This window comes from Cervus canadensis, chromosome 6 (genome assembly GCF_019320065.1).
Source record: "Cervus canadensis isolate Bull #8, Minnesota chromosome 6, ASM1932006v1, whole genome shotgun sequence".
Taxonomy (NCBI): Eukaryota; Metazoa; Chordata; class Mammalia; order Artiodactyla; family Cervidae; genus Cervus; species Cervus canadensis.
Window position 1 is genome coordinate 329,196 of NC_057391.1, and position 21,667 is coordinate 350,862.

At 44.0% G+C, this 21,667-nt stretch overlaps 1 protein-coding gene across 3 annotated transcripts in view; it reads left to right on the plus strand.

Moving 5' to 3' along the window:
- The window catches only part of MCC (MCC regulator of WNT signaling pathway), a 500,790-nt gene that overhangs the window by 198,383 nt on the left and 280,740 nt on the right, over positions 1–21,667 (plus strand). Inside the window, exon 1 of one of the 3 annotated variants that reach the window (XM_043470597.1) lies at positions 1,627–4,745. The exons of 1 other annotated variant lie outside the window; for it this stretch is intronic. In XM_043470597.1, the coding sequence (XP_043326532.1) occupies positions 4,689–4,745 (57 nt within the window). In that variant the 5' untranslated portion in view covers positions 1,627–4,688. Of the gene's footprint in view, positions 1–1,626; positions 4,746–21,667 lie in introns of those variants that run through there. One more of the 3 variants, XM_043470599.1, reaches the window with a different exon arrangement.

Here is a 21,667-nt window from a genome sequence, read left to right on the forward strand (position 1 = left end):
AGGGCAGGAAATTCTTTTGAGTGTATGCTTTGAGGGTTCCCTGACTTTATTGACTCTCAGGCACCTAGAGGAGTGGGACTCCCTGCATCTCCACAGGGTTCTGAAGTCCCTTTATCCCCTGGAAAGTCACTGTCTTCTTCAGGAAATCCCACCAGTTTTGTCCTATTTCAAAGCATCCTCTTTTACAATGCAAATACTTTGGGCTTTCTTGAGATGATTATGAATATTTTTCATCTTCTTATGAATTAGCTTTATTTTTTCAATTTTTTATCTTTCTGTTGAATTAGCTTTAATAGGATGCTTTCTTCCTAAAATCTGAGGACACTGATCCAGTTTCATTCTTGTCTACAGCAATATCTTGATAGTAGAAATTCCCAGCCTGATTCCTAACTAAGAGGAAAACAAACAAAAAACCCACAAAACACTTAAACTATGCAAAACAAAACTTCATTTCATGGGATCGTAGATTGGAAGAAAACTGATTTGGATTCTCCCTGACTGCATGAAGCTCTACTCTACATGCCACTGGCCTTCAGTGTGGCCCACCAGCGTCGAGCCTATGCTGAACAAGTTCGGGGAGAGTATCTCAACTCCAGTGTTCTCCATGCCCTGACAGCTTACAGGCAGTTCTCTCTTCTTCCTGTTCCTTTTTTTTTTTTTTTAAATTTTATTCATTTATTTACATTTTTGGCTGCGCTGGGTCTTCGTTGCTGCAAGGGGACTCTCTCTAGTTGCAGCCAGCAGGGCTCCTTTCCAGTGGCAGTGCACGGGCTTCTCTTGTTGCAGAGCACAGACTCGAGTGATGCTCGGGCTTCGAGGCATGTGGAATCTTCCAGGACCAGGGATGGAACCTGTGTCCCCTGCATTGATTGGCAGGCGGATTCTTAACCCCTGGACCACCAGGGAGGTCTGGTCTTCCTGTTCTTAAAGTAAAACTGCTAAGTTCTCATTGGTTTTCATTACTGCTCCACAATCATACAGAGGAAGTTGGATTGCTCTTCAAACAAATGCTATTAGTTACCATGTAACTGAAGTCTTCTCTTTACAAGTCTATAAATTCTCCAGCTCTCCCAACTGTTTCTGGGCTCCTTGGAAGGAGCAATTAAAATCTCCTCCTCGCCAAGCCTACTTCAAAACTAAGCTCATGAATTTTGTCCTTGGACTTTTCCTTCCCTCTTTTTTCAGGAACTTTGCTTCATCTTCCTTTCTGTATCTCCAGGGTTTCCCTTAGCCCCAGGCTACAGATATGTTTATTCTACCTTCTACTCAACATTGCTTACCTACCTGAAGAAACTATCCCATCTCTTGATTTCCTGTCACCATCAAATTTATGGAAAGAGTAGTACATGTTTACTGCCCCTAGTTCCTCTCCATTCCTTATGATAATCTGCATTCTGTCTCCTGGGCTTGGTAGAGATTTATCTTTGAAGGACATTTAATGTCTTTGAAGTGCTCTTTTATCATCTTCAGGCTTCCCCGCCCCCCCGCCCAGTCTACAGCATGTAATATTGATGCTGTCCCTTCTATCTTGACATTTCCCTTAGGCTCCCAGACTCAGAGTCCTCCTGGTTATCTTCCTATTTCTCTAACTGGCCTTCTCTACCATTTCTTCTTTTATTCTTTCCCCCTCACAAAAAAGACCTTCTTTAAGATAATGTTCTCAGGGCACTTCTCTTTTCTCTGTCCTGTCTTGCTTGACAACCTAACCTGTTTCCATGGTTTTATTTATTATTCTAAAAGAGTAACCTCAAAACATCCATCTCCATCACAACCTTGACTATCTCTCTAGCTCCATTTCAAGCTTCCTTCTAAACATTTTCACTTGAATATGCCACCTCAAACTTACGATATTCCAAATGTAATTTCCTCCTTAACATATTTCTTCTCTGGAATACTTATTTTTGTTGAAAACATTGTCGAAAATCCCAGTCAGTAATGTGCTCGATCTACAAGTCATTTTTAAGCTTTCTTCTTTCCACTACAGTTTCTGTTTACTATCTTTCCAGTACTTACTTTCTTTGTTTGCTATCTTACCATTTTTCCAAGAACCTCTTATATCTGCCCACTCCGGTTCATTTCCACTGACCCAGCTCAGTTCAGGCCTTTTTAGCCTCTTGCTGGATTGTTGGGATAGTCCCTCTGGCACGTCCGTTTCCTACCTCCAGTTTGCCACATTTACTGATGCCAGATTGTAGTGGAGTTTCAGCTAATGTGGGGATTAAGTATTACAATCATGTTTAACAAGAAAATCCCATGTAATCAACACAGCTCTTAAAAATGTCTTATATTGTCCATAAAGTAGAATCTGCAGACATATTGCTTCTTAATAAGTTCAACACTGCCAATTTTTCTTCCACTCTTAGAGCAGATCACTTTTCTTTTGGTTGCACACCAGATGAAGTCATCTGCTTGGCTTTAGGGGCCATCTAGTATGAAAAATATGTTTCTTTAAATACCAAAATCATACTCAACATTAGTCTACTTGAATTCATGTTAGTTACTCATGAGTGTGATACAAATCCACTGGAATGTCTAAAAAAGCACAGGTCTAATCCTATTATTTCTGTGCTCAAAAACCCGTAGAGGCATTTTTCCCCCATTGCCAATCAGAAGGCCCATTTCTTTAGCCTGGCTCTCAAAACTGTCCATGACCTGGCTTTAACTCACTCATCTAATCCAGGTTCCATTCCAGAATGGAACACCTGCCACTCCCCACACATGCTATGCACATTCCAGTCTCCACCCACCCTTTCTCTCTTCCTGGGCCCACATCCTGGGATACTTTCTCTTCACTCTGCATCTCTGAGGGGCTCAGCCATTCTTCACGGATCAGTAGATCTTCATTTGTCCTGCTTTTATGGCAAGTATCCATTTAGAATAGTCATTTCTGATTATGTTTTATGAGACTGCAAACACGTTATGGGCAGGGTTAGTGCTTGAGTCTAATGTATATTTTTAGATTCTTTTAGCACCATCTCCATCTTCAGGCACACAGTTTTCAACAGGTTTTAATGAATAAATAAGTAAAATAATGTGGCTTCCCAACCAGTCCCCATGCGGAAGAGCTTCTAATGTGCTCTAGTCTGGCAGTGCCCTAGAACTTGGGACCAGTGCCCCCCAAAAAAGCTGCCAACTCTTCCTCATCCCAGTAGTGCCTTCATCAGGCAATGAATGAACTCAGGAGGAAGGCCTGTGGGTGAGAAGATCTATGCAAATAGTCAAGTTCTTTGCTTCTTCCTAAAGAGCAAAATAAACATCCTATTTGGTTTGGAAAAAAAAATCAGGCCTTGGAAATTAACAATACAATGTCTTTTTCATAGCTTCAGGAAATGCCAAGGTCTGTCACTGGGGATGGCGACATTTTGTTCCCATTGTGTAGAAAGTGACTGATGAGGCAGGCCTCTTAAGCCATCCTGCAGACCTACTGTTAAAGGAGCAGAACATTTTCCGGTGCATCTCAAGTTCAGTGGGCTTTAACCTTTACACAGAGAAAACTCCGAGCCCCCTCCCCCGACACACAGAGGGATATTTTCACCTCTGAGAAAGGCACAGGGGAGCTCTGACTCCAGGAGTCCTGAGTATAACAGCTTCTTGAATCTTTTCAGATTTGTACTACAAACGCTAGAAATGTGAATCTAGCGCCGCTCAGGTGATCTGTAGGATTTTTAACGAAGGTCTGGGGGTTGAAGTGGATGGGAAATGTAATATTTTTAAGGACTGTCTTGAGGGTTGGAGAGGATGGGAAATTTGAGTCTGTCTTTCATCCTTTATGTGATGGAGGTCTATCTACCAAAGAAAGAGAGAGAGAGAGTCTGACAGTGAATTTACACCTTCTGTGTCCACTTTATACTGATCAGGGAAAATGACCACCCTACAGCGCTGCCTTGTCTTGAACTTAAATTATACAAAGTGGCTACTAGGAGGGAAGTTTCATATTATTTCATTTTTCTGCGCACTCAGGTGGCTTTTCCTGTTTCTTCTCTCCTGCTGGACCTGGGTCCTGTAATTACTATCGCAGAGAGCTAGCTGGAAGGATGTTTGCTCTCTAGGCAAGATCTCCTCTGCTCGGTCTCCTCCCTTTTTTTCTCTTTCTGGCCCCGCCTCCTCCGCTTACCCCGTAGGCAGCAGCTAGACAGCTGTATTCAATCAGAAAACACTTCCAACTCCAGACGATTCAAACGGGGAAACTTCGCCGCGAAGTGCAGCGGCGCTCCGGCTCTCTCCAGCTTTCTTTCCTTCCCCGGAACCCGAGGCTCGGATCCTCCTCCTCGGCCCGCCGCCCTGGTTTCTTCGGGAACTCGCCGAAGCCCTGCAGGGGGCCGGATCCTGCCGGAGGTACCCTCGCGCCCGGTCATGGGGGGCGCCCAGACGTCGTAAGAGAGGCGAGGCGGCGCCGAGGGCGGCAGTGCCCCGGGTCCCCGCGCCGGCCCCGCCGTTGCGGTAGCTGCGAGCGCGCCACGCCGCCCAGCCTCCTGCAGCAACGGCTCGTCAGTGCAACGCGAGCCGGCTCCGTGCCTTCTAGGAGTGCCTGCATCCTTCGTTTGGGCTTCACCGCTGTCCTGGGTGAAAATGGCTGTCTAGACTAAAATGTGCCAGAAGGGACCAAGCAGTGGATACCCAGCCTGCTAAGAACTCGGAAGCTCCGAGACCTGGAAGGGGAGGAGCTCTCGCCTCTGAAAAGTGCAGTCATGAATTCTGGAGTTGCCATGAAATATGGAAACGACTCCTCGGCCGAGCTGAGTGAGGTAAGAAACAGCTGAGGTCAGGAGCTCTGGTTTCTTAGGCATTTGCTTTGCTACACCACCTCCCCCCGCTCCCCATCTCTCACTTCCCTGCACGCCACCGCCTCGCGCTCCCAGTCTGGATGCAGCGCAATTAAAGATTAATAGATTTTCTGGATCTTGTTTTAACTTGTTGTGCTACTCAGGAAATGACCTGAACTGGCTTGATGTTTCGGTCTGAAACGGGTGTCTTAAAAAAAGGAACAAGCTCGCACCAAAGCGTTTTACTCCAAACGCTAAAGCGTTTTACTCCCCGTGGTATGGGTCCCCTGTCCCTTCCCACCACCCTTCCTCCAGTGGCGTGTACTACATTCCCTTTCCTAGTCGGCAAAATACACGGGGGTCCCAGCTGAGCTCAGTCTGACGGTAAGTAATTTGGTGAGGCCGGGGGGCTTGTTGGAGCCCTGAGCCTGCCACTGGCTCCCACGTGTACTTCAATTCAGGCAAGGTGGTCTTTCCTCGGAGGAGACTAATGACCCGCGCTGGGGAGGGGGGTGCAGAGGAAACACATCAAAGCGACTTAGAACTTTATTTCCTGCCCCGGACTGGACTCCTGAGTCTTTAAGGCAAGCACACCTGCAATTCCCGGCTCCTGCAGTAACAAATCCACTTGAGTGTTGGAGACCAGCTTTGAAATTAAAGCTTCATGAAACGGTATGCAAATATATGAGTGGTCAGATGCTGGAGGCCACCTTTTTTGATGACTTTAGGGATGCGTCTGTCTGGCACATGCCAACCCCCACCCCCCATCTCTCAGGCTTTGAATACCTGGAAAGTGGTGATGGGAAACCTACAGAACTGGATGCTCAGGAGAGAGGAGGAAGTCTGTGTGATCCGTGTCTACAGCAGGAGGCTTGGTGGCTGTGGATTTTCCTCTTAACATCATGCCTGAGCCGTTTTGGGGCAAAACAGTCTGTGCTTCTTGAGTATGGCTGGAGAGAGCAAAGGGGAAGAAAAGGAGCCATGTAAAAAACAGCCGGAAGGCAGACAGAGGTGATGTCAGATTACCATCTGTGAAGGGAAAATGAAAGGATGGAGCCCTCTCCAGGGGCTGAGGGCTGGTGCTGGGGAAGCACCGGGGTGTAGGCGGGGGAAATCTGAGGAGGTCTGAGGCCGATATCCAGCAGTGAGGACAGTTGGCCCCTGCCTGGTGCTCTGAGTGTTTTGGTGCTGAGTTGTCCCAGCTCCCATTTGAAACAGCATTGTGAGATGTTGGCCAAATGAGGTAAAGGCCTTTCTTAATCCCTGTGGTTTTCCCTGTGATGTAGATGCTAAGAGTGAGGGCTTCACTTAAAAAGCGGAGGTGGGGGAAGAGGTTCAAAGACCCAAGTGATTTTTGCCAATTTTACATGTGGGGAGAGGTTTCACATCTAAAATAGAACCCACAACCCCACTCCACTAATATCACTGTTTAAGGAGAAGCCTTTGACGTGTCTCCTAAAGTCATTTAAGATAAGAAACCAAGAGACTCACTGACTCAGAGAGCGAACTTATGGTTGCTGAGGGGAGGGGATAGTTAGAGTTTGGGATGGACATGAACACACTGCTGTAATTAAAATGGATAACCAATAAGGACCTGCTATAGAGCACAGGGAACTCTGCCCAGTGTTATGTGGTGGCCTGGATGGGAGGGGAGTTTGGGGGAGAATGGATACATGGATATGTATGGTTGAGTCCCTTCCCTGTTCACCCGAAATTAACAGTCACAACATTGTTAATTGGCTGTACCCCAATACAAAATAGAAAGTTTTTTAAAAAAATTAAGAAATCAAAGGCATGTATCTTGCAGAGTCTTTACCAGGCCCTTCATATTGTTTGTTTATGTGTGGCAACTTTAAGTCTCTGTCACCCGAGAAGTATGTATTCAGGTACCTTTGTTTAAAAAATGAATCACAGGTTTAGGGTGAAGGTGACTAGAATGCTGACGAGAGAGAAAGGAGGCTTGGATTGGCTTGAATAGTATTGGCACAGTCAGTGAGTGCATTAGATGAGCTGAGAGCATCTATGAAACTCAAGTGGGAGGTATGACGCTCCATTATGTGCCTGGCTGTATCCACTCTTGGAAAACCCTGTGGCCAGGTGAAAGCGCTGAGGGAGCTTCATGGCCCCTGCATTAGTTGGAGCGGTATAATAGAGCATTATAGAACATCGTTTTGTTCCCAAGATAGTAAATAAGTTTCTACCCCGGCTGTGTCCTTCACTGTTTCCTCTCCTTTGCTTCCACGGCTGCTCATTGGTTTCTTGCTGGATTCCACTTCTAGGTCTGGTGACTTACTTGCCACTCTGTCCCCCCAGTCTTGAGTTTCCCTGCAGATTAAGTAGTTGGAATGGACTTTAAGAATAGTTTTATACACACACACACACACACACACACACACGTATATTTAAATACTTTTTTTTTTTTGGCTGTGCTGTACATCTTTTGGGATTTTAGTTCCCTGACCAGGAATCGAACCTGTGCCCCCTGCAATGGAAGTGCGGAGTCCTGGACCACCAGAGAATTCCCTCATATTTTAAATGGTATATGTAAAGAGAATTTGTAAGCAAAGGAGGGTTGTGTGAGTCATCCCTTGTGGACCCTAAATCTCAGTTCACTTTATCATGGGCAGTATGTGTAGCAATTGCCTTCTCTGTAGTATCCATGGAGCAGTATCCATATGGATCCATAGACCTGAATACAGTTCATTTGTATTTCTCATTAAGGTCCGTGATGTAAAGGAGAGTTTCCTATTTTCACTGTAATTTTTCTCTTAAACACTGGTTTTGCTTTAATGTCTTGGTGGGCAGAGTTGCCAGTCCTCTTTTATTAAGACCTACCTTTTGGTGATGTAGCTCTTACTGCCCAGGAGCCTCAAAGCTGTGTGGAGGTCACCTTGGGGTCAGATTGAGCCTGATGCTCACCAGGCATTTTAGGGGCAGGAAGAGTAGTGATATTGCCTTGCCTTATCCTGGGTATCATGAACAAGACGCTGTCTCATTGGTGTTGACTTAAGAGCTTAGCCCTTCTACAAGTGTTCTCTAGCCACCAGAGTCATTGCCTCTTATACGATATTGTTGACACTGACGCTGTAGCATCCTAACCAAGGGGGAGTGACTGAAAGCAGTTTCTTGTTATCATTTGCTGGTCCTGTTGGTGACAGCAGCTAGCTGGGTCCCCACTGGCCTTTGCCTGCAGAGCCCCAGGAATGCTTGGGTGCAAGAGAGGCAGGAGGCGTGTGGATGTGAAGGATTCGTGATCAGGAGACCAGCTGGGTATCGGGCATGAGGACTTTAAAAATGGAAAAACAGGAAGTTCATGAATGTGCTCCTTTTGTGTCTTTATTTTAAACAATAGCTGTTTAAGATTCTGTGAGATAATAAGAGACAGTAAAATTGTCTCTACCTGTGGTCATATTGATGACCACAAATGATTTTATCAGGTCTAAACATTTTAATCAAAGTGAACTAATCCTTATCATTGACAACAACACAACGAAAGGAAAATTTGAGAAGCGTGAGTTGGCTATTCTTTTTCCTTGTCTATTGGCTGTCCTTATCAAAGACTGTTTTTCTTTTCCTAACATGAAGTTAAGGAAGGACTTCAACAGCAGACAAATTTAAAAGTACTTAGAAAATTAAATGCTTGACTTTCAGCTCCTCTCCCCCTTGATCAAGAAACTGAATGAACACACTTTCAGTGGCATTAGATTAAATTCTCCCAAACCTTGTCAAGGAAAGGCCAGTAAATCTTCTTCCTCATTGCCGTGCGTTTTCTGTCAGCAATTAGTTCTCTTTGTCTTGGTTAAAACTTGTGGGACCAGTATGTAGTTGAACCTTATTTCACTGTCATAATCACATTTTTTTGTTCTTAGAATTATTCAGACCTTGGAAAGATGTCTTAAGGTACAGCGTTATGAGGGTAATGACATGAATTTATCTTCACAGGATAGCTGTGGACTGGATCTGCTTGCCTGATAGACAGCTGCCTATTTATATAGCAAACTAAAATTTTGTCTTTAAGGGTTTGTTCTTTCTTGGCAGTGATTAAAACCTCCTGTCCAAAGCAATCAGTGTATATTCTTTGCTTTTTAAACATCAAGCAATGAATAGGTAAAATTCTCCCATCACTATTTACTTTGAAACCTTAGTTGCCCCAAAAGAAATCATATGTCCCTTAACCCTGCCCTTCTTTCTTTATTCAAAGCCTCTCTCATGAGATTATTCCACTCCTGAATGTAGGTATAGAGGCGACTCCTCATACTTTCACTATTCACTTGTTGCGTAGCTACTGAAACCCATATTTTTATTGGTACTCTAATTAAGAAGTGGATTTGTACAGGAGAAAATTGTTCTCTAGATGAGAGAATCATACAAGATAATCCAAGTGGCTGTCTCACAGATGTACTTACTCTACATCATCAAGTCTGCAAAATATCAGGGTTGGAAGATCTGATACGCCCACACCTTTTTCTACTTCTTTCTTACAGGAAAGAAGTCCTTTTGGAATCACGCTTCATTGTAAAGAGTTGTCTACTGTCAGTCTTAGACACAAACCAGTAGCCTCAGAATAGCAGTGTCACAGAGGCTGTGCACATAGGAGGTGTTGAACAAATGTTTGAGTGAATGCCCTGCCTCTTCTCTGTCTCTTCCCTTTTCATAAACGTAGAATTTGAACAACCGATTTGAGTGCTTGGTCTAAGGATTTTTTTGGCTGTCCATGGCTGTGTAACAAACTGCCTCCCGAATTTAAAGGCTTAAAATACCAATCTTACTTGTGATTTTGCGGTTTGGGGCAGAGCTGGAGGCGGTTGGACTTGTATCTGTGACTGCAGCTACATGATCCACCTCCAAAACGGCTTAGTAACGTGGCTGGCCAGTGTGTGCTGGCTGCGGGCTGGGAGGTCACCTCACCTCTCTCCTACCCGGGCCTGCCCCTGTGCTGCTTGGGTTTCCTCTCAGCATGGCAGCTAGGTTCCCAGGAGGGAGTGAAAGCTGCCAATTCTTTTAAAATGTAGGACTGAAATTGGCAAGAGTCATATCTGTATTCTGTTGGTTAGAACAGCTATATGCTTAGCCCAGATTCAGAGGGGTGAAGAAAGAGATCCCACCTCTTCAAGGGGATTTGATAAAGCATTTGCAACCATTTTTAATCTAGCACAGAAGTCACAAAACAAGATCCATGCCTAAAATCCTGATCTGCTAATTCCCAATGGCTGGCAATAACTTTTGCTGTTTTATTTTGTGTTTTTAGCCATTAATTTGGTGGTTTGTATAGATAACACTTTCTAAGCATTTTCTAGGTATTCACTCACTTGATTAACAAAAACCCTATGACATACATTCTATGATGTCCATGTTACAGGTAGAGAAATTAAGGCATAAGAGATGAAAACCCTTATGAAGATTATACAGATCATGAATGGTGGTGTCCGACTTTGAGGCCAGTTGGTCTTTCTCCAGAATCTACCATTCCTCTAGTGGTGCTTTTTGTTAGTTTCTAGTATTATTCTCAGCTTTTCATCCTATCTTCCTAGGAGGAAGTATTCTATTTGATAAGCCTGTTTAACTTGATTTGTGTTGTAATCTCTATGCAATACCCAGGTAAATTTTTTTTGACAAGAATGAAATGAGTATGCTCATTGCCTTCACTTTCAAGTGGTTGAAGAATTCTAGACACTGATTTTCAAGAGCCCTAAAAGGAGATTTATTGATAAGGAGTAGGGCAGTCTTCAGCCAAGAAGTCTGTCCCCACTTAAACTGAAGGAAGATGAGGCCGCATGACCTCTACCCCACAGCCTATGTGCCCTGAGGCTTTGGAGGAATTCATGCTGCAACATGTGAGGTGCCCGAATGAGAAGAAGATGTCCTCTGTGACAAAGATTAGGGTTCTCTCACCCCTGCAGATGGGGCTCTAGACTTCTACTACAGTTGGCTAAATCACTGGGCTCCTGCTGAGCTCTGAGGTTGATTAAAAAGAAAAAGCTGGTGAGGGGGACAGCCCGGCTGTGGCAGGGCAGCTGCTGCTGGGTCCTGGGGTGGCCGCGCTGAAGGTGCCGGAGAGACAGTGAGCATAGCCCAGCAGCAGGCACGAGTCGTGAGGCGGGGCTGACCCGGGTGGTGGCCAAGAAACTCGGGAGGGAGGCCAGTCAGAGACCAGGCAGGCGATTGGAACTTGAGATGGCCCCAGACTTGAATGCAGAGTGAGAACCTTAATTCTGAGGAAGGGCTTTGTCCAGGCAGGAAGTTTGAAAATCAGTCCCAAGACTTTTCACCTTAATGCCTTCTTTAGAGGACTGTGGTTAGGAGGTTTGAGGTGCCAGGACTTTGGGAGGGGCACACATCCAGAGCAGGGAGTATGATGGAGACACTCACCAAGTAAACTCAAGGTGCTATTTTAATAGCTGCTCAAGGCGAATTTACCTGGCACACGTTATGTGTAAGGCGTCCCCCCACAGCCAGGCTGTAACTCAAAAATAAAAGCTGCATTTACAGAAAGATTAAAAAGTTGGTGATGAAAAAAGATTTGAAATTTAGGTTTTGATTCAAGGAGTCAAACTTCAGGAAACCAAGATTACATTTTGAGTAATCTCTGGATTCTGGGGAAGAGGTTCATGTTAGCGAGATTATAGAATTAGACAAGCTAAGAAAAGGCACAGAAGCTTGATAGTGGTCAGGAGGTGGGCTTTTATATCAGCAGGGGTGGCATGGCAGAGAGAAGTTACTGGCAATTGTGTTCTCACATTCCCTAAGTGCACCTGAATTCCTAGCACTGGCCAACTGTTATTCTTGGAAGAAACAGGAAGAGAGTAACCTGGATTATACAGATAAGGAGAAGTTCAATTTATAGAGTAAATATTTACTGGGATCACAAAGCTGTCCTCTCTGTCTATCAAATGCCCCTTTTCTCTTGCTTAACAGAAGCAGCTAACATTAATACAAAAGGGAAAGAGGACACCTTTTAGAAAGTTTGCATTATCATAAGGAATGACTGAGGTTATAAAGCACTTTTTATGTAAATCTTTCAGTATATCTTTGAAACAGCAGAGGAAATTAAACTTTGAGGCAATTTAGGTGAAAGAAAAAACCTCAGGCATTAACAGCTGTTGATTCTACGTGCCGTACAAAAAGCTGTAAATTAGGCATTGTTAACTTTGTAAAGAGCAGTCAAAGTCTGTTGGGCTGGAAGAGTTGTGTGGTGAAGCTACTCCGTGCTTTGATGGGTGGGACATTGTGAGGCAGAGTACTTGTCAGGAGGTGTGGTTGGTGCTTGGAACGCGTGCTGTGCCAGGACATGTGGGACCCGAGATGGAAACGCTCTCTTAAGCCGAAGGCTGTGGTGTTCCGTCACCTGAGAACAGAAAGCTTCACAAAGCCTCAGTGTCTTTGTGATGATGCAGGCACATCAGTGAAGGACTCCAGCTGGATTTGTGAGAATACTGAGGCAGTTGTCAAAGGAAGAATGCCAAGGTGGAAAAAGATTGCCCAGCGATTAGAAAAGCAGTGGATCCTCTGGTCGGTTGCACGGTGAAAGTGGGGTAATGGCTTGTCCCTGTTTCCTATGGGTTGTCTTGACTTGTTCATAGAATACATGGCACACTTGCAGGGACTTCTTGCTCCTGCCCGGGTCCTTCTCAGCCTCCCAGGTTAGTCATTCTTTCCTCATCCGTGTTCAGAATATTTACTTTATCCACAACGTCCCTGGGAGAGCATGTGATCTTTGAAAGCAGGCACAGAGTGAAACCCATCACAGTATTGCCGGCACCTCGTCAATATGTGACTCAGGGCATCCACAGGCTTCATATTTTTGGACCAGGCAGCAGTTACCTCATAGTATGACAGATGTGTTGGGTTGACCACTTACGTATTTTGGTTAAAGGACACATGTGAAAAACTTTAGTTTGATCATTATTACTGTAACATTCTCTATTCCTAGCTCATTTTTCCATTCAGCAAACATTGTGTGCCTTCTATCGGCCAGGTGCTGTTCTTCAGTGTGGGGTTATAGAAACAAAACTGATGCAGTCCCTGTTTTAATGAATATGACATTCCAGCGGCAAACAGACAACACGCATGACAGATACAGCCAGTGGGGATGCACAGGAGGAAGGAAGAGTGAAGGAGGGAGGGATGCTATTTCAGTGGTCAGGGAAGACCTGTCTGCGGGAATCTGTGAACTGAGATCTGAAGGCAAGGAGGATGGAGTCATGCACAGATGATGAGGACCGTTTCAGGCAGTGGGACAAATAAAGATCAAGGTCAGAGGCCAGAGCGTGCATGGTGTGTGTCTGCAAGGAGATGTGCCTTGGAGTGCAGTGAGCAAGGGGAGAGTGGAAGGAGGTGAGGTCAGGGAAGATAGTTCTGGTGAGATCACCTGTCTCTTTGTAGACTTTGGAGAAGAATCTGGATTTCTCTGGAGTGTTTTGAAAATACGCCTGAATTGTTTTTTTTAAAATCCTATTTGTGTGTGTATGTGTGTGTGTGTTCTTTTGAGGGGCTGGGGCTGGAAGATGTCCTCAGGAACAGGAGGAGCTAGCAAAGAAAAGGCCGGGAAGGTTGTGTCCCAAAAGTCAATTAAAAGAAACTGTTCTCAGAAAAGGTAGAGCGATCTGTCATGCTTCCCCTTTTGTTTCCTTCACTCTCTTAAAGCCTTTGCATATGCCCAGACTTTCAAATGGTGTCATTTTCTGCAAGCAGAAATTGTTGTATGCGCTAAAATAAACTATAATTATTTTCGAACATCCTCAGAGTATGTGAGTATGCTTTTACCTTGAGAGGAATGGTTTAAAGGACTAAGTGATGTGGACACCGGCCAAGAATGATTTGAAAACTGCTTTCCCTCCTTTGATGGATGGTTCAGCGTTGATGCATGCTGATATAGAGAGTATAGGTGGGTTCTGAGTTAGGAAAAACTGACCTCTGTTTTCCGCTGTCACTTACTTGACTTTTTTATGAACTTTCATATTCGTTTATTGACTTATAACCAATATAGCTCCAAGGAGCCTGGAATGTTGACACTTTTTTCCTTTTGAAAAGCATAGCTATTTAGCAGTCAGATCATGACCAGAAAGTTGCCAGGTAAGCCTGAAATTAGACAAAGGAGATGTTTCTGTTGGGCGGCGCCATTAAGAACTTCTTTGATTTGCATTTTGTTTTATCCAAGCTATTTGCATGATTGATGAGGAAGCTGAGGCATGAAGCCTGGTTAGTGGCAGAGGAGAAGTGTAAAACCAGATTTTTTCTCCTTAACTCCCAGGGATAATTTTTCCTCTTCTGCTTCAACTTCCTCAGTTTCTATATCACAGGATTTGTTTTAAAGTGTGTTTTATGATAATCGTCTGCAATTATTTTAAGAGGTGAAAGTCTCATTCTTCTGTATTCTTATCTACATATGACATTACTACTAAACCACACTATTAAAATAATTGGAAAAATTTATTTTTAGCTCTAAGTATGATTTTGGCATATATTGTAGTAGTCTGCACTCCATGGGTTTTATTGGTCAAGATCATTGGGGTCTACCAGGTAAAAATTCCAGAAGAGCAGTATGTTCTATCTGGGGGAGTAGCTAGATGATCTTGCTGTCTGGCTGGTTTGCCAGTTGCTGTCTGTTGATAGTGCAGGACTTAGTCAATCATTCTAGCCTTTTTTTCTTTTTAATTATAGTAAAATATAAGTCACATAAAATTAACTGTCTTAACCATTTTAAGGGTACTGTTCGGTGGCATTAAGTACATTCACATTATTGTGCAACCTTCATAACCATCCATCTCCAGCACTTCTTCACCTTCTCCAACTGAAACTCTATGGCCATCAAACACTCCCCATTTCCTTCCTCTCCCTGGTAACTACCATTTTGCTTTCTGCCCCTCTTAATTTGACTCGTCTTGATACCTCAAGTTTCATAAAATATTTATTCCTTCGTGATTGGTTTGTTTCCCTTAGCATAATGTCTTCTAGGTTCATTGATGCTGTAGCACATGTGAGAACGTCCTTTTTATGATTGAATGATAATCTGCTGTTCAGTTCAGTCGCTCAGTCCCGTCTGACTCTGCGACCCCATGGACTACAGCACGCCAGGCCTCACTGTCCATCACAAACTCCAGAGTTCATTGAAATTCATGTCCATAGAGTCAGTGATGCCATCCAACCATCTCATCCTCTGTCGTCCCCATCTCCTCCTGCCTTCAGCCTTTCCCAGCATCAGGGTCTTTTCAAATGAGTCTGCTCTTCGCATCAGGTGGCCAAAAGGATTGGAGTTTCAGCTTCAACATCAGTCCTTCCAATGAATATTCAGGACTGATTTCCTTTAGAATTGACTGGTTGGATCTCCTTGCAGTCCAAGGGACTCTCAAGAGTCTTCTCCAACACCACAGTTCAAAAGCATCAATTCTTTGGCACTTAGCTTTCATTATAATCCAACTCTTATATCTATACGTGACTACTGGAAAAACCATAGCTTTGACCAGATGGACCTTTGTTGGCAAAGTAATGTCTCTGCTTTTTAATATGCTGTCTAGGTTGGTCATAGATTTTCTTCCAAGGAGCAAGTGTCTTTTAATTTCATGGCTGCAGTCACCATCTGCAGTGATTTTGGAGCCCAGAAAAATAAAGTCTGTCACTGCTTCCACTGTTTCCCATCTATTTGCCATGTTATGTTTGGTTTATCCTTTCATCTGTCAGTGGACACTTGGGTTGCCTCTACTTCATGGCTATTGTGAAAAATTCTGTGTTGCCTGTGGGTATGCAAATATCTGTTGGACTCCTTGTTTTCACTTTATTTGGGTACATTCCCAGAAGTAGGATTGCTCGAGCATGTATGAATTCCATGTTTCACTTTGCAGGTAATGGCCATACCCTTTTAGAAGCTGCTCCACTTTACATCATTCCCACCAGCAATGCAGAGATTCCAACTTCTTCACATCCTTGCCAACACTTCTTTTCTGTTTTATTTTGCTTTTTAAATAATAGCCATGGATATGAAGTGTTATTTACTTGTGGTTCCTCTTTTTATTTCCCTAATGATTACTGATTTTGAGCATCTTTTCACGTGCTTATTGGCCCTGTCTTTGTCAGAGAAATCTCTGTTCAAGTCTGCATCCATTTGTTTGATCGAATTATACAGGAAATTTTTTGTTGTTGCACAATAGGAGTGCTTCATGTATTTGGACATTGGTTCTCTATTCCTCTTCTCCTTTGTCCACGTCTGCTTTTTCTCTGTGGTTGGAGCTTTGCACAGCCTCTGGCTCCTTGATGTTTCCAGATGGAGTTACTGTGAGTGTAAAATGAGGCATGAACCGTACACTGCTTCTGCATGGAAAACAGATGGGCTCACTCAAGCCCAGGAGACTCCTTCCTCTACAATGTCCAGGAATAAGTAACTCTCTGATGCATCGTGAGGCCAGCGCTGCTTTCTCTGGCCAACACCCAGCAGCTCTCCCCCTGCTGCTGTATACATACAGACTAGGTTATCTCAAGCAGTGTTAGGCACCAGAGTTAGCAGTTATGTTCAGAGCACTTGAAGAGTTATGCTGCTCCACTGACATGCAGTGATTTCACAGTATTTAAGGAGGATTTTTTAGGAGAGGGCTTTAGCAAGAGGGGCCTGTGGAGAGTAGCCAGGAAGTCTGAGGCTGATCTGTTAGATTAGATAACTGTTACTTATTTCTTGGTGCTGTGAATCTAATCCTGGTTAAACCAAAATCTAATTTATTTTCATGCTTGATTGGGAGCATTTTTGATTAAGTATTTGGATGAGAGTGAGCATGGACTCGGAGCACTGTGGGAAGGAGATAGTCCAGGGCTGCTCTGCCTGGGCTGATTATTAATCAGGGGTTAGTAGTGAGGAGGGGAAAGTAGGTGAGTTGGACCCCAGGACAGGAGTTTTGACTTCCAGTGGGTAGATTTAAACTAAAGTTGGGACCCTCTTTTTTCAGGATGCTTTGATGTACTCAGAGGTCTGCCTTCTGGTGTGATTAATAGAGTGACTCTTCAGACTGTTTCTCCTTTGGGGCTTCTGAGATGCTGATGAAAATGCTGTCTGGACATACATGTTTTATAATTAAGGCCAAAGAAAGTGATGTGATGAAACTGCCTTTAAGCCCTTTAATTCCCCCAGTGTCGGAGACAGGGCGCCCTTCTTATTTGGCATTGGAGTGCCCCAACCAGCAATGTGGACATCTTGGGATCAGGGTACTATGTTGAATGACCCAAGAGGGAAGTCTCTTTTTTGGTCAACTTCTTTACTAACTTCTTCTCTGGGCCAAGTCACTTGATTTATCACTGTAGTTTTTTCATCTGCAAAACTGTGTGGTGAAGCTGTGTGCTCTGAAATCACAGCTCTGCCACTTCCTAGCTAGGCGATCTGGAATCAGTTGCTTTTCTGGGCTGCACATTCTCAATTATAAAATTGTGAAAATTCACCTTGGTGAAGACCAGTGACATAAACTATGTAGTGCTTATCAAAGTGCCTGATAAATACTAGTAGTTAGCTCTCATAGTATTATTTTTATTATTTTGCTGCTACAGACAGAATATTAGTAGCTGTGGTTGTAAGTGACCACTAAAATTTTTAGAAAAAAACTTTTAAAAGACGTTAAGTGGAGGCAGACTTGTCATGAAGACAATATCCAAGAAAAGAGTTTCACAGCCTACTGATGTTTGCTGGACTTCAATGCCAACAGCTCATTATCTGGGAAAATGTTTTTCCACATATCGGCAAAAGAAAGGTATTTCCTTTTTTGGATTTATAGAGTCAGAATGTTAATGAGCTAGCAAGCGGCAGTACTAATTCACTGAAAAACATTTGTTTTTTTGGCTGTGCCACACACAGCCTGTGGGATCTTGGTTCCCCAACCTGGGATCAAACCCAGGCCCACTGCATTGGAAGCATGGAGTCTTAACCACTGGACTGCCAGGGAAGTCCCTACTAATTACTTTTTTTTTTTTTTTTTTTACTTTTTTTGCATTTATTTTCTGCAGCATTTATTCCCGGGCCATAAGTTTTTGTTTCTTCTGGGATATCTTTTTCTTCTGTGCACACCCCTCTTCTGGTTTAGGAACAATCTGTTCTTTTTCAGCAAGGATCATCTCAGTGTGGCAGGGAGAGCTCATGTAGGGGTTGATCCGACCGTGAGCTCTGTAAGTCCTGCGCCGCATCTTGGAGGCTTTGTTCACTTGGATGTGCTCAGTGACCAGGGAATCTACATCTAAGCCCTTAAGCTCAGCATTACTCTGCATTTTTGAGCATGTGTAGTAAAAATTCAGCACTCTTTTTGGGCCACTGACCCTGTGTCCAGCCCCACTGTTTGGCCTGTGCACACCTGCCAACTCCACCACTGTAACGCCGGAATGGCCCACTCTGCTTCTTTAAAGTGACATCCTTCAGATACTTGGTGGCTTTTCGGATATGCATACCCTTTATGGCCTGGGCAGTCTCACGAGTGTTCTTAAAGTGAACACGAAGATTTGAACCTCTTGATTTGCATGATTTTGTGGGGTTTTCTGGGTCGAGTGAATAGCGCACCATTTTTAAGGGTCAGCTCAGGCCACTTACCAGAAAAGCCCTACTAATTACTTTTAAAAGGTTAGTGTGTTTATCACTTTTATGTCATTTGTTCTAATTTTGTCCCAGCTATAGTGCGATCAAGTCCTCTTTGTGCCCAGGACTGACCTTACGATGGCCATCCTAGCTGGTGATAGAACACAGGAGAGGGAAGGCCAGCCAGTCACTGCCCATGCCCAGGATAAGGATGCAGTCCAGGGAAACAGATGATGTGCAGGTATTGCTGTTGCATAACTACTTCTTTCCTGGAGACACGGTTTCATCAGCGATGCACGCTTTGTGGAGTCCCTTTTAAGTTGTGATCTGTTTACTGTAAGAAGGTTGCTGCCATGTGGGTGGGAGCTTTGCCTCGAAGCACTAACAGATCGGGGAGGCTCCTCTGCCAAAGGAGGGGGCCTTGGTAAGCGGGTTTGAGAGGACTTGAGGTGTGCCCCCAGCAGCGAAGTCTATCTCTATTGCTGTGTACAGCTAACTTTTTCAATTTGAAAGAATTTTCTAAAATTCTTGCTTGAGGTTTTGTCTCATGGTCAGAAAGGAGGAAATGGTGGCATATTCTTTTGGGTTCTGAAGTTGTGAAACAGTTTGATCGCTGGCTGAAGAGGGATATACTTGAGGGCAACGGGAAGGAACCTAACACAAGTCAGCGACCTTAACCCTGGGCTCTCACATCTCACTTTCTGGTTGTGAAGTTTTGGATTCCTTGAACTTGCATCTCCGGCTCATCTCTGAGAATGCTCTTTCAAGGCATAGTATTCATTCCCATGACTTGAGCCACCACCTCGAAGCTGTGGCCTCACAAGTCTGGAACATTCCACCCAGATCAATTTGAATACCTGGCAGGTAAAAGGAGATGTGCGGGTCTTGCATAATACAAAAACTTCTTGTCAGTGTTCTTCCCCCTCCTCCCCACTGCCCTCGCACACACACAGTCACGCCAGCCTCCAGAAGGCCTGTGTCAGCTCCCAGTCAGCGGGCTGTCGGGCACCCCGTGGTGTCTGGCAACAAGCACTCCGCCATCTGATCTTGTCACCTGTTTCTCTGCCTCAGGCGCTTACCTGGTGCAGGAGTGGCCAGTGACTGAAGAAATGCGTTATTCTAGCCCATTCTTGCACTGTGGTTGGCAGGACACATGAGCGTTACAAATGATGAAAAGAGTAAAAGGAAAAGACTAAAGAAAGAAAAAGTACACAAAGACAACTACTTTTGTACCAATTACATCGTCATCCACCACCAGGTCCCCACTCGCTGAAGCTGGATCTGGTTACACCTCCCTCCACCTCCTGAAAGCAAACACTGGGCCTTTAGGGGCCCACCCAGTATTACTGGGGTTGGAGAGCTTTGTTTGCAGCTGAGGCTCATGGGGGTATCTGGGCTGGCTCTGAGTATTCTCTCTTAGGAAGAGACGAGATCAGAGTGGAAGCTGTTTGGAATCAGGTCCTAGTCCTGTGGGATGGTGGGAGTAGCTCCAGGAGCTAGAATTAGATCGTGCTATTGTATTAGAAATGGTCAATATGAAGGATGGCAATGCAGATATTTTGTTGTAATACTTCAAGTGAAGCAATATGGTACAAAATTACTTCTGTTTTTGTCTTGCAAATATTCCCTTTGTTTATGCATATCATCTTCTGCAGAATTTCCTTCAGTGGAAATGGAAAATTTATGTGAAGGGCAGAGGTAAAGCCTGGCCTCCAGATTGAGTGGGGTTATAATGGGCTTTCCTGGTGACGCAGACACTAAAGAATCTGCCTGCAATGCAAGAAACCTGGGTTCCATCCCTGGGTCGGGAAGATCCCCTGGAGAAAGCAGTGGCAACCCACTCCAGTATTCTTGCCTGGAGAATCCCATGGACAGAGGAGCCTGGCGGGCTACAGTCCATGGGGTCACAAGAGTTGGACATGACTGAGCAACTAACACTTCACTTCACTTCATGCGTATCAAAGGCCTAATCTATACTTTTAAAAACTTGTTGGCTCCAGTGCAACAAAACTCAACACGGTAATTGTTTTGATGTTCAAAAGCATTCTGCTAGAAATGTGATTTTTTTTTTTTAGAGAGTATTGTTCATTGTTGCTCTGATTAACGTAAAATTGTTAGAAATCATGAGAATGATTAACTTAAGGCATTAAACTTAATACCTTTAGCCTTAGCAAAGTTCCCTTCCAAAATAGAAATGAATATGTAGTATTTAAGGGTGAGGGCATGGAGAATAATTCTGTATGTAATTGTGCCCTACATGCAGAAAGACATCCTTGGAAAAGTAGGAAAGTCCCTGCAGTTAATCTTCAGCATTCATTTGCAAGTGACAGAAATATGTTAATTGCTTTTCTTAGATGAATGATTCTTAGTCTGGTGGGAATGATAAAGATTTCAATTCATTCCACTAATTTAGGTTTTTAAAAATTACCAGTGTTCATCGGTTGTGGTATAGAGCTAATAAGGGATTCCAGTGAGGTCCGGGTTACTGGGTAGATTTCATTCAAAGTGTGACTGCAGTAGTCCTTGGTGGCAGAATTACATTTTCATCAAATCAGCCCATGGTGCTTTGGGTGACTGAGTGCCCGGAACCACTGGTGCTTTTGTGGGCTAGATGGGAAGACTGGAGCATATTATGCTATGAAACAGTGAGGCTGATGCAGTGTCTTGTAAATACTGCTGAGCACAGCAGTTGGAATTGAGAAGTTAGTATGATCAGTTACGTGGAGAGCTCTGACGTTTATGACTTATGTAAGAAATTAACCTTTTCATTGTTCTTCTGCCTGCCAAAGAGCCAGGGTAAAGACTGATGGGATTTCCTCTTTACATTTCTGCCTTTTTTCCCCAGGTAGATTGAGGAAAATTTTTAAATTGCTTAAAAAAAAAATACTCTAACATAATAATTAGTAGGAAGAGGCTCACTTAAGAAAAAACACATAACACTGTAAATTTCTGGACAGCATAAACCAGATTATATAGTAGTGAAAATGAAGGCAGTTACATAGAGTATTCAGAAATACCACTCAGAAGTGCTAAGAACTTTGCATGCATTTTATTTATTTTTTACTATCATTTTGGCCATGCCACAGAGCATGTGGGATCTTAGTTCCTTGACCAGGGATTGAACCCACGCCCCCTGCAGTGGAAGCATGGAGTGTTAACCACTGGACTGCCAGGGAAATCCCTGGGTACATTTTTAAAATGTCATTTCCCTGCTTATGATCCTGCATTTTAGGGAACCCAGCTCCTTAGCCCCTGTTGGCCTCCCCAGCTATATCTGGCTACTTGTCACCCTCACATTCTGACCTCTAGCCAACTCAACTACTTGAAGTACCTTCAAGGTGCCTGGTTGTCTCTTGACCCCAGAACTTCA